This window comes from Pongo abelii, chromosome 5 (genome assembly GCF_028885655.2).
Source record: "Pongo abelii isolate AG06213 chromosome 5, NHGRI_mPonAbe1-v2.0_pri, whole genome shotgun sequence".
NCBI lineage: Eukaryota > Metazoa > Chordata > Mammalia > Primates > Hominidae > Pongo > Pongo abelii.
The window spans coordinates 89,325,978-89,339,670 of record NC_071990.2 but is presented as its reverse complement, the minus strand read 5'-3'; the positions used below and the strand labels follow the sequence as shown (position 1 = coordinate 89,339,670).

The 13,693-nt window shown below is 36.2% G+C and overlaps 1 protein-coding gene across 6 annotated transcripts in view; it reads left to right on the top strand.

Moving 5' to 3' along the window:
* RNGTT (RNA guanylyltransferase and 5'-phosphatase) overlaps window positions 1-13,693 on the top strand; it is a 408,235-nt gene that overhangs the window by 343,373 nt on the left and 51,169 nt on the right. For 3 of the 6 annotated variants that reach the window (XM_054546049.2, XM_024248866.3, XM_054546046.2), the window contains 2 exons: window positions 9,296-9,419; window positions 10,831-13,444. In XM_054546049.2, the coding sequence (XP_054402024.1) occupies window positions 9,296-9,419; window positions 10,831-10,994 (288 nt within the window). In that variant the 3' untranslated portion in view covers window positions 10,995-13,444. Of the gene's footprint in view, window positions 1-9,295; window positions 9,426-10,830; window positions 13,445-13,693 lie in introns of those variants that run through there. The other 3 variants (XR_008519039.1, XM_054546048.1, XM_054546051.1) reach the window with 2 other exon arrangements.

Genomic DNA, 13,693 nt, shown 5'->3' with positions numbered 1-13,693 from the left:
AGTATAAGGAATTGATAGGATGGGAAAATATAAAAGAGACCAGTTTGGAAGCTGTCACAAGAATCTGAGACACTATGATAGGTTGGACTATGATGATGACAGTAAGAGAAGAAACAAATATACTCAGATTATATTTTGGTTGTAGAATTAAGAGGCCTGAGTAATGAATTGAATATTAGGGGAAAGAAGAGGAAGGGATCAGGAGGACACCAAGATCTCTGTCACAAGGAATTGGGTGGATGGAGTTGCCATTTACTTCATTGGAGAAGACAAGAGAAGAAACAGATTTGGAAGCAGGTGAAAAGTTGAGTTTTGAAAAAACATATATTTACCGATATAGTTAATTACAGGATATAAGAAGAAGAGCTTGGAAATGAGTTAGATCTATGTGAGACCCCATTCAAAGGCTTGTAGAGACTTTATTTCCGTTGCATTGCCTTTGTAGCTTCAGCATCCAAGATCATAAGATCTTTTTTACCTCAGGCCTTTGGACACGTTGTTAATCACTGTCTTAAGTGTGTGTGTCTCCCCTCCCCTTGGCACTCCCACTTACTTTTGCTTCCTTTCTACTGCCTTCCCTCCCTCCTTGCTTTCCTTTTTTGGGCTGGGGTCTTATCATCCTATAGGTCTTAGCTTAAATATCATCTCCTCAGAACCCACCTAAAGCCAGATATTTTTCTCTCTGCATTAGTCTCTGTTACACAATATTTTCTCCATAGGCATTATCATTTTGTAAACATTTTGTAGTTGTTTTCTTGTTTGTTGTCTGCCTTTCACACTAGACTACATTCCAAAGATCAGAGACTGTGTCTACCTTGTTTACCATTATGTCACCACTCCACAACACCTTACCGGGCACACGGTTGATCAGTATTTGTCAGGTGGAAGGAATGATGGTTCTAGAGCTCAGGAACGATGGCAAGAAAGAACATTTGGGAGTTATTCACATACAGATGGTATTTAAAACTATGGAGGTAAATAAGATTGCTAGAGAAAGAAAAGAATCCAGTACCAGCCCCTAGGGACTTGTCAACTTTAAAAGAGAAGTAGTTAGCAAAGAAGCCTGAGAAGGAGTAGCAAAGGATAGAGGAGGAAAACCAGATTTTGTTTCCTGGAAGCCTAGAAAAGAGAAATGTTTTTAAAGAGGCAGAATTTAAATGTGTAAGACAATGCTGAGGGGTCAAATAAGATGAGTCCATTTGATTTAGCAACAGAGGTCATTGACGAACGCAGCCAGAGTTTTGCTGGAGTGGAAAAAGTAGAAGCCACATGAGAGTAGATGAAGGAATGATAGTCATCATAGTAAATACAAACTAGATGGATATTTGACTGTAAATTTTATGTATGAGTATCCACAAAATATTTGCCATCCATCAAAACTATCTTTTGGGGTTAGCTCTGTATATCAGCTAACACTCGTATGCCTATGTAGGTGTTTAATAATTGAGTATATTTTATAAACTTGGTGTTTAACTGAAACATTTACTTTCATTTTGATTTGTCAAAAGACAAAATTACAACAAATTTAAAGATCTTAATTGGCTTTAATTTGCAATTCTAGAATTGGGCAACACTGTATTCCATAAAATAGCATAAGTGTTCTGAGGAGCTGAGCAAGGGAGGTTGGTTTTATATACAGAAAAAGGCTGAAGAAAGCAGAAACAAATGACAAAAAGTAGATTGGTCATTTAAAGTTATTGTCCTTGTGAGGTGGGAACAGGGAAGCACAACAACAAACAGAAAAATAACTGGTTAACATCAGGTTATTTCAGGTTACTTTTTCTGGGATAAGGATTAAAGCAGAGGGAACTTTATTATCATGCCAACTGAAACTGGCCTATTTCAGAATTTTGGCTATTATCTCCCTCTGATTTCTCAGGTCAGGTAACATCTAAGTTTCAGTTTGGTGCTGTGGGGCTTCAATATAAGTGACTCCATTTTGGTTTTTAATCTGGTCTGTTGGGGCTTAGTGTAGGAGCTTAGTCCAAACTAATGGCCTCGCATACTTTTTATTTAACAGATTGTAGTGCTGGAATAGATGCCACCTTAGACACTGAGAAATAAGAATACATGCCATCTTAGTCACTCAGAAATAGAGTACAAATGCATGTTATCCATTCTTGTGTCAAAGGGAAGATATTTAAGTCTTAAAACCTTTTGTTTTGTTTTTGGGGAGGTGGGGAAGGAGTAGGAAGGAGAAAGGGAGGCAGAGAAAAGCTTAGAAATAATACTAGCCTCCTTTACTTAACCAGCTATCAACAGTACAAGCTGGTTGATAAGCTGAGGCACATGATTCTGGAATTTAAGGAAATGTCTTTCCTGAGGATCTCCTCTACTCTAAACTGGTACAACCAATGAAGAGCACATACTTTATTGATCTAGATCAGAGTTAATGAAATTAACTTCATAGAAATTCTGTTTTGTACCATGATCTGGTTTCTGCACCTCCAGCAAAGTTCTTCATACTCTGGTTGATTTCCACTAAGTGCTAGACATAAATCTGTGTGTAGGTTTTAGAGATAGGATCAGAAAGGATGAATGAAAAGGACTTAGGCCAGAGGCTAGCAAAGGTGCTTGGTTCATGTTGCCTCATACACAGTACCTCTAAGCCAACAGAAATACCTAACAATTCCATTTATTAAGCAGATAGATCCAAACAACTAAGTGTTTATGTCCAAACAACTTAGCATGTGTTAAAGAGCATACAACTTCTCAAACCTTGGAATCAGTTTGGACACCACAACTACATGTCCTGTTCCACCTTGATTTTTTTGCACAATATGTGGTTTTAATCAAGATAACTGCCCCAGACCCAGCTTTACAAAGACATAATGTCGTCTAAAGGAATTCTGCATTAAAACTGTGAACTCGCTTCAACTAGTATTTTTTATGGTGTCCAACTCCTGTCACTGTCTTTCCCTAAAAATGTAAAATATTCCACAATGCTCTTGTGAATTTGCTGTAGCTCTCTGGGGTGCCTCATTACAGTTTGCAAGCTGTGGACTCAGAGCATTATTCCAAGACTTTTTGTTTTCCATTTAAATATTTATTTCTTATGTTTTGTACCTCTACATTAAAAACCAACCTGATGTTTATCATCGTTGGTGAAACGTAGTTTATTTTAGGATTTTTTGTTTCAAAAAAAGTATGATAGTTAAACATACATAATGTTGAAAGTTTGGAAAATACAGCAAAACATGGAGAAGAAAATAAAAGTCACTTCTAATTCCACCATCCACCAATAACCACTACTAACATGTTTTTGTTTATCTGTCCAGTTATTTTCTATGAAATAATAGCTAAGACTAACTCTGATTTTATTGGATGGTAGAAATATGTAGTTTAGTGTGAATTTCATACCCTTTAGTTGTGACTTGTCTATAATGACTTGGGATAAGTAAATAAGGTAGAGTTATAGCTGCTTCTTTCCTAAGTAACTGCTTTCATTAGTTGCGTATCTGACTGAAGGGCATGAAGACACCACCATTCACGAAGGAGAAACTTCCTGCTGCTGGGTTTCTAACCTAGCAAATGCAAGACGTGCCATTTATACAGTGGTTCCTCATTATAGAGGCACAAACACCAATAGATTTCAGCAGAGGAACGTTTTTTGAAGTACTAGTCTAACGTGTTTTAAAACGATAATGTGACACGTATTTTACTTCTTTTAGTAGGCGGACACACTTTCTTAAAGTAATAATATGTCATGGCCCTGCTATAAGGTAGTAGTTCTAGAAGACTGTTTATCTAATAATTCAGACTAAAGCTATTTATATTGCTGTGACACCACGTGGAAAACTTTTATAATTCCATCTTATTTCTGATGTATATGTTTTATTTTCTCTGCCTTCATAAGGACTAAAAACCGAAGTTATTTACGTGAAAACAAGATTTTTGTTTGAGTTCATTTACTTGAGATATGTTTAAAAAATCCACCTTCTGTCACACTATAGAAGTAGATTTTGAATTATCAAAAGGTAGGATTATAACTTCAGAAAAGAAAAAAAATGGTCAATTTAGTTTAACTCTGTGTACAAAAATTTATTTATAGTCTCATATATTCATTCCACACCCCCGTTCTTCTTTCCTTCTTTCTCCCTCTGTCCTTCTTCTTAATAGTAATTTTTAATTCTGACCAAAATAAGTTGTGGCAGTACTTTCTTAGCATAACCTGGACTGTTGAAGAGTAATTCTGTTCTTTAAAAAAATCCCCAGTAGGCTGGGTGCAGTGGCTCACCCATGTAATCCCAGCACTTTGGGAGGCCAAGGCCAGAGGATTGCTTGAGCCCAGGAGTTTGAGACCATCCTGAACAACATAGGGATACCCCATCTCTACAAAAAAAATTGCAATATTAGCCAGGTGTGGTAGTGCACAACTGTGGTCTCAACTACTTGGGAGGCTGAGGCGGGAGGATGATGTGAGCCAAGGAAGTTGAGGCTGCAGTGAGTTGTGATCGCACCACTGCACTCCAGCCTGGGTGACAGACTGAGACCTTGTCTCAGAAAAAAAAAAGAAAAATCTGTGGTAGGGGGCCCCATGGAGAAAAGGTGGAAGCAAGATAAAAAGACATGGAAGCCAAACTGAGAGTTTTCAGTGGCCAAAACTAGAACAATTTGAGCAATGAAATAAGTGATGTATATTTTATTATAAACCAAATAATAAAATAAATATCCATGAGTCCATACCAATACACATAAGCAATTAAATGAATAAATAGGGGAGAAGGGACAAATCTTTCTCACGGAAGAACTCTAGATAATAGATGTAGAAGGAATGGAGGATACAGAAAATCCCATTAGAACACCGCAGGAATAATTGCTCAGGCAAGAGTTACAGATGAATGCCAAAATTAATAAGTGAAACTTTTCTTTGAGCTGCTAATTTAAAATCTTCAGAAATACTAGATCCAGTTTCATCTGATAGTTTCTTAACCCCAGATTATTGATAGATTCAAATAGTATAAAAGTGTGGTATGCAATCAGATGGATACAGGCAACAAATTTTTTTCAACATAAAATATACGGTGTGTTGCTCTGTTTTTTTCAGAAACAGTAAAACCTCATCAGTTCAATGTAATTTGGGGTACAGATGTGAAATCTTGTTTTATAAATATTTTATTCTTTTTACTTTCAAGGTCTCATTAACTCAAACTAGGATAACAGTTGATTAGAAGACCTGATGGGGTCCAGTTTTAGTAAATAATAATATGTAATTGGCTGAGGATGATTATTGTCATAGTAACAAATTAGATCTAAAATTAAACTCCTCTCCTGTATACCAGTCATTCTTTTGATCCGACCATTATTGGAAACTGTTTTTAGTTTGTATACATGTGGGAGATAGTATTTTTATTAGTTAAATATATTTTACCACCTAACCAAATGAGTAACTTGTAGTGTGTCTATCTTGGGACTATAACTGGTGTGATCAATGAAGAATGATGTATTGTTCTTAAATACGGAAATACGTTTAGGTTAGTAGTGGCAGGTGCGTGCGTTTTCTGGAAAGCTCTGTTTACCAGATTTTTAGTGGCCAAGGAGATACACAGATAGTTAATAGTACTGCTTAATTGTTATAGTCAGATTGAGTAACACATAATTTATAGCAATTCTGAAACTGAGAACACAAGAATGATAAGCTATATGATAAAGACCACAATTGCTAGTCAGCAAAAGTACAGACTACACATTGTTGACCAGCAAGCCATTCTTGTAAAGTGCATATGATAAAATTTTCTTGACAGCTGTTTTCAAAGCGAACCTTCCTATGTCATCATGGTTCCTTTAGTAAATTTACTTGTAAGTTTTTTTTTTTTTAATTAAGCAGTGTTTCTTGCTGAAAGAAATCAAAGAAGATACAAATAAATAGAAAGACATTCATGCTTGTGGATTGGAAGACTTAATATTATTAAAATATTTATACTACTAAAATGCATTCCACCCCTATCAAAATCCCAATAGTATTTTTTGCAGAAATTAAAAAACTATCTTAAAATTCATACAGAATCTCAATAGACCCCAAAAGGCCAAAACAATCTTGAGAAAGAAAAAAGTTGGAGGCCTCACACTTCCTGATTTCAAAACATACTTCAAAGCATCTAATTTAGATGGCATACTTAATTACTGGCATAAAGGTAGAGATACAAACCAATGGAGCAGAATAGAGAGCCCAGAAATAAATCATTGCATATATGGCCAAATGATTTGCCACAAGGGCGCCAATACTACACAATGGGAAGGGACAATCAATATCTTCAACTGACAGTGTTGGGAAAGCAACATCCACATGCAAAAGAATGAAGTTGAACCCCTACCTTACACCATATACAAAAATTAACACAAAAATAAAGACCAAAACATAAGACCTTAAACTATTAAACTTGTAAAAGATAACATATGAGAAATCTTTTTTTTTTTTGAGACAGTCTCCCTCTGTTGCCCAGGCTGGAGTGCAGTGGTGCGATCTCGGCTCACTGCAAGCTCTGCCTCCCAGGTTCACGCCATTCTCCTGCGTCAGCCTCCCGGGTAGCTGGGACTACAGGCACCCACTACCACGCCCGGCTAATCTTTTTGTATTTTTAGTAGAGACAGGGTTTCACTGTGTTAGCCAGGATGGTCTCGATCTCCTGACCTCACGATCCGCCCATCTCGGCCTCCCAAAGTGCTGGGATTACAGGCGTGAACCACTGTGCCCGGCCAGGACAAATCTTTAGGACATTGGATTAGGCAACGATTTCTTGTGTGCAACACCAAAATCATAGGCAAAAAAATAAAAAATAAAGAGGACTACATCAAAGTTAAAAACTTATGTACATCAAAGGAATCAATCGGCAGTGTGAAAAGGCAGCCTACAGAATGGGAGAAAATAATTGCAAATCGTCCATCTGATAAGAGGTTAATGTCCAGAATATATAAGGAACTCCTACATCTCAACAACAATAAACAACCCAATTAAAAAATGGGCGAAGATTCTTGTATACTGAAGAAAGTATACAATCAATAAGCACATGGAAAGATTCTCAGTCATTAGGGAAATGCAAATCAAAACCACAATGAGATAGCACCTGACACCATCAGGATGGCCACTATGAAAGAACAAAAGTTTAAATTACAGCACAGTAAACAATGGGCATCAATTAAAAAAAGAAAAAAAAAGAACAAAAACTAACAAGTGTTAAGGATGTGATGTTGGAACCCTTGCATACTGTTAGTGAGAATGTAAATTGATGCAGCCATTATGGAAAACAAAGGGGTCCTCAAAAGATTAAAAATAAAATTATGATCCAGTGATACTGCCTCTGGGTGTATATCCAAAATAATTTAAAACCGGATCTCGAAGAGATATTTTCACACCCACGTTCATTGCAACATTATCCAAAATAGCCAAGAGGTAGAAGCAGCCCACATGTCCGTTGACAGATGAGTGGCTAAAGAAAATGTGGTGTATACATACAGTGGAATATTATTCTACCTTTAAAAAGAAAGAATTTCTGTCACATGCTACAACGTGAATAAACCTCAAGGACATTATGCTAAGTGAAACAAGCCAGTCACAAAAGGACAAATAGTGTGTGATTCTGTTAATACTCGTATGAAGTATCTAAAGTAGTCAAAATCATAGAAACAGAAAGTAGAAAGGCAGTTATCAAGGTCTGGGTAGAGGGGAAGGGGGGGGAGTTAGTGTTTAGGGAGTATAGCATTTCAGTGTTGCAAGATGGAAAAGTTCTAGACATCTGTTGGAAAATATGTGAATACACTTAGCATTGCTGAACTGTACACTTAAAAATGGTTAAGATGGAAAATTTAATGTTTTTTTTACCACAGATTTTAAAAAGCAATGTTTCATTGCCTAATTTTATATTTGGTTAACAATTTTACTGATTGTCTGCTATATCCCAGGCACTTTCAATTATTAATCTTTCAGTGACCCAGTAAATTAGGAACTTGTTCCCCATTTTAGCAATTAGGAAATAGACATTGAAAGGTTTAGAAACTTATTTCTGTTAGACCCTACATGTGGTATAGCAAAACTGTGTTTACCTAACTGAATGAGTTGTCCAATACTTGCATATACACAGTGTTTCCAGAATAAAAGAATGGGTCCCTAGAAAGCAAGGCAAGAGAATTGTGACTAAAATAATGAATATTTGAGGATAAATTTAGCAAGTTTGCTACTTGGAATATCACTTTTTTGGGCATGTCTAGTTCCAAAACCACTGAATGTATTGCACCTGTTGGATTTGTTGAAAATGCAGATGGTACAATCAAATGTAAAGGGAAAGGAATATAGTTTGAAAGTTTTTATGAAGACATGTACTGCCTAATCTGCGAATTAAAAGCATCTTTTAAAAACTTACTTCTCGTCATATTCCTAGGTGGTAGTGAATATGTGGGTAGAAAAATGAGAATGTTTCAGATAATGCTAATGAAGTTAAATGATTGCAATCTACCATATTGTGAGGAAAAGTTGTTAGCCATGAAAGATGAGGACAGAATTAAAATATTACCATGACTGGCATTTGATTGGAAAACTACAAAGATAAGCTTAGGTTCCTATTTATGAAAACCATTCTCACAGCCCAGTGAAATATCTTTTAAAAGGTTCATAGTTACCATGGATACTTGTTAGGTTTGATAGAGTATCCATATTCAGTCATCTGAGGTGAAGAAGCCAAAAAACCCATCAACTAATGTCACAAATAGCTTCATCTGTAAATTTGTACTAGTTTGGGGATGGAAAGGGTAAGTTTCCTGAAGATTAGATTGTTGGTTAATTGTCACTGCTTGGAAAGCAAAATATTTAGGATGTACATTGCCTGAATTTGATCCTAGTATTTGCTATTGATATGTAACTTTTTCATTTAACTAGTACAGGGCATTTCTTAGATTTTAACGTAGGAATTTAGATGGTTAGACCTTTCTGAAAGTTGATGAAACCTAGGCAGTATACTCAATTTCTGAAAGCCGTAGAGACACAGACAATATTGAAGGCATTGGTCCCCATGGTAACATATTTGCATTTGGCCCAGCATGGCTGGTTTCTGCCTAGCTTCTTTTAATTGCTATATATTGACAGCCGTTTTCACAATTATTTATAAAATGTTGGATAAGTGAGCATGTGTACAAGGGAGTGCACACCATACCTTAAGCTTGATTAGATACTTCAGATGACACAGAGCTCTGCATGAAGAGTTACTGAGGTATTTTTATCATTTCCTAATGTGCCTGTCACATAGTAGAAGCAAAAAGCCTTTCAAGTTATTTAAATATTTTCCTCAATTCTCTTTTAAAACAGGTGACAAAAGAGCTGAAACAGTATGACAACAAAATTATAGAATGCAAATTTGAGAACAACAGCTGGGTCTTCATGAGACAGAGAACAGACAAAAGTTTTCCTAATGCCTACAACACTGCCATGGGTGAGTATGACAACTTACCAGTGCTTATTATATTTAAAGCTAAAATTAAGGTGTTAGACCCAAAGTGTGCTGCCTTTGTTGTTTTGCTTAATGAGGCATAGTCATTTGGACTTCATCCTTGTTTGATGGGAAAGATAAGTCAAGTCTATATTCTGTTTGGCTCCGGTTGGCTTGTAGGTTCTTCTCTCTAAACTGGTGGTCTTGTGCCCATGCACCCAAAAGAGAAGTTTAAAGGGCAGGATACTGGGCTGTATACAAGTTGAATTTATTGAACAACAACAACAACAGAAATCATGATAATTTCAGATCTATTCAAAACTATAAAAACCATTGTTTGCCAGATGGTAAAAGACAAAATTAGCAGGGGAAAATGTAATTTCCAGCTCTTAAAATAGCTTTATAAACAATGGAGAACAAAGTAAACGAAAACCATTTAAAAAGACAAAATCTGCTATGCTATTCTTCAGAGTGTTCTTTGGGTACAATATGAATGCTTTGGGAATTCAGAATAGTAAGTTTCTTTCATGGGGAACAGCACAAATTAATTGAAGTTTATAAGGTATACCACTACCAGTAGCAGTTGTTGCTCTGGATTGCATTTTTAGTGGAGTTGAAGAAAGGTAAAAACCAAGATAACAGGTTAATCAAATTTTACTTTTAGAATGTGCAGTTGATGAGGAGGAGGATGATGATATGATAAGCTAATGAGAAAATATTGAAATTGCCAGTTTCAGCTTTGCAGTTTAAAAGTTACTGTTGTACATTTAGGAGTTCTCATTGGAACTAGCATCTGTGTTCAGACAAGATGAGCTAATTTCAAAAGTTAACTCATCTTGCATGAGTTAATCATGGGATGATTAAGCCAATGTCTTTTCTTCCAAGACCAAATAGGTAAATAAAATGAAAAGGACTGGCACTAAATTTTGATAAGAGAAGATAATATGGTCTGCTAGCTACAATGAAACCACCTATTCAATAGGAATGGTAGCTGGTGCCATGTTTTATGTTTCGTAGAGTAGACTTCTTTCTGAGAGAAAGATTGAAGGACCGTAGTGCACGTTTTCTGTAGAAGTTTTAGTTGAAACAGACTATGGTGCAATGCGTTGTGTTAGATTAAAATCCCATAAAAACTGGTTTGGGAGGGATAGAAAACCGTGGAGAAGACATGCTTATAGCCCAAATATTTAAAGTTTTGGTTTAAAATTAATACTGCAGTAAAGAGTAGCCATTAGACAAGCGCATATTTTGGGTGTAGGGTAGGGAGGAGATAGTTCAATGTGAAGCACATCACTCAAATGGGTAAAATGAAAGTATTTAGTATATTGGGAAGAAAACCTTTCTCATAAGCCTGTGGTGAGTCAGCTGCCTTAATTAACCCTCACGTGAGACCTGTGTCTCCCTTCGCCCACAGCTGTGTGCAACAGCATCTCAAACCCTGTCACCAAGGAGATGCTGTTTGAGTTCATCGACAGATGTACTGCAGCTTCTCAAGGACAGAAGCGAAAGCATCATCTGGACCCTGACACGGAGCTCATGCCACCACCACCTCCCAAAAGACCACGCCCTTTAACCTAAGACCTGCCTGTGACTTCAGGGTTAAGAAGAAAGAGGAATGAGGAAAAAATGCTGTTGCCCATTTTTGTAGCCAGAGAAATTGAAAAACTGTGGCTTCATGTTGATACACATTTGAATTTTTTTTTAAAAAAGAAAGGTATTGTAGCCAGCCTGTAAATACTTGATGCATTCGTTTCCTCAGTGCTGCAATACATCATGGACTTAAACATTTTATTTATCTGATAAACTCAGCCTTACCTTGTGGAATCTGAAGATTGAAATATCCAAAGGTTTAAACAAGATGGAAATCAATGAAAAAGAGGCCTTGTTTATATATGGGTAACTTCACATTTAATTTATAAAGTTAACAATCTGGAAACTGTGAGCCCATAAAACAGTATTTTTTAGAAGTTGTGTTACAACTGTAGCAAATTTTCCTTTTAAAAAATTCAGGCAATGGCATTAAACATTCTTGCTATCATTTACCGTGGATTTCCTACATTTCTGAGATCCCTGTATTCAAAAACAAATGACAGGGTTGTTAAGTTGTACTATATTAAACAACTTGGTCTGGTTTATATCATTTTAACAAGTTTTTTGGAAATGTAAAAGAAAAAAGTAAAGCTCCATTTTTGTGAATTGCATTGTTTCTAAAGGAAGTATTTTGAGTATTTTCATCTGTTTGTATTGTTTCGACTATGATATCAGATATCCAGTGTGTCCATTCTGGCAGTGGTTTTGAGTTACTTCATGGAACTTGGACATACACCACCAGGTCCTTTATGTGTTGTTCTCCTGGGAGACTTCTTTTTTTAAATGCCAGGGCTACTTCTGCTTTACCTCAGTGGTATCAGCACATTGTAAATTACGTTAAAACACACAACTCACTGTGATCTATGGGAGTGATATCAAATACAAAGGATGTTGTGTTACTTCTCTCAAACAAAACAGCAAAGGGAATGCCAGCTAACTTCTTTGATTAGAAGGTAATGTCATGGAATAGAATGCTGTCACTAGAAGATGCTCTCCCACTGCTAGGTAAATGCAGAGGCAAAGTGTAGACATCTGTAGGAACTAAATATCAAGGAAATCAAGACATTTATTTTCAAAGCGAGAATTCTGTCTACATTCTATTCTGCGGATGTTATTTCTGTTATACATCTGAATTTTAAAATGTTTACTGATAGATAATGGATTTAAAGGGCGGCTAATTGATTGTCTGCCATTGTTGATAAACTGTTCTAATTGGTTTGTGAAAGAACTCTGAGAATTAGCTAAATGGAGGCTAATGTATTTATTTTTAGAGGTACATGTTTTAAGTAAATGTATTTAAAATAAATTTTCATGGTCTGAATTGTATATGTATATGCATATCTGTGTAAGTATATGCAAGTGTATATTCTTCTACTGATTCAGTCAGACACGAAATCCAACTGAATTACCTGGTAGACTGAGTATCTGACAGGATTTCTATATGGACATAGCACAGATGAACCAAAAATGTATTTATATTCACCTGAGTTTTAATGTTTTTAAACAAAGTTTTCTCCTGCAGTGCTTTTCTATATGAAATAGTTTGAGTCAAGCTTGGGCTTTTTTCTTCGTTGTTCCCAAGTCGTGTAACGTATAGTGAATAGTGAATTTATCCAAAACGCCATTATAACGTTTTTTACTAGAGTGCTTTTTGCACATTTGGGCGCTAAAGGGATTAAAACAACTGATGCCACAATGACTATTGAAGGAGGGAAAATTCTCAAGGTTCCATAGTATCTTTTACAAAATGGATTAAAAAAAAATGCCTATGCAACTCCAAATAGTCTGATGCCTGCTTCCCCAGGACGAGTGACTCTTCCACGGTGTGCTGCTTTCCTCCGAGCCTGTGGAAAGGCAGAGCCCTTTTGCAGATACGAAAGCAAGCTTTTGCCAATGATCTTTAATGGAGTTAAAATGTTTATGGTAATTGTAACCTTTCAAATGAGTTACGTGAAAAGACCATCTCACTTTTAATACACCCAGATATTTTCTTCACGTCTTTGTGCATTTTAGCAGGACTTAATTTTCTTAATTTATTCTTTCCTTTCAATTATAGTGACATAGAGTAGTTGGCCTTGTAAGTAGATCCCGTTTAGCCCCTGAACGTAATACCATCTGCAGTATTATAAAAGTCATTTAGAAGGTCAGGGGAATAATCTAGAGGCAGGATTTTGGACATTGTGAAGGAAATGTGCTCCTTCTCAGCTCACTTCAATAACTATTTTCTGAGACTGAAGTTTTTTAGGCAAGAATAAGAAAACTTTGCTTTCTTCAGTTATCACATGTGAAAGCTTTTGCTTTTTGTTAGGAAAAGGTGTGGATGACTACTGCGTGGATGGTTACATTTGCTTTCCGTGAAATGCTCAGAAAATGTCAGGACATTCCTTTTCCAATTGTGTGTCAGTGCGTATTGTAATAAAACTACTGATTTAAATTAGCATAAGTGTATCTACTTTGTTTTACTGGTGATACTCTTGTGTCCCTTCTATTGCTGGCATCACATCCTACTGCTGTCAGCCACACCCAGTGTAATCCATCTGGCTTTGTAGAGATTAGCATAAAGACTTGGAAAGCCTCTATTTTTCTTTCTGAGAAACTGAGAAATTTGATTGACACAGGGGGGTGTAGTTTGAACCTTTTATTTTTGAAGTGGAGAGGAATGGGAGAAAGCACATCTTTATATGATG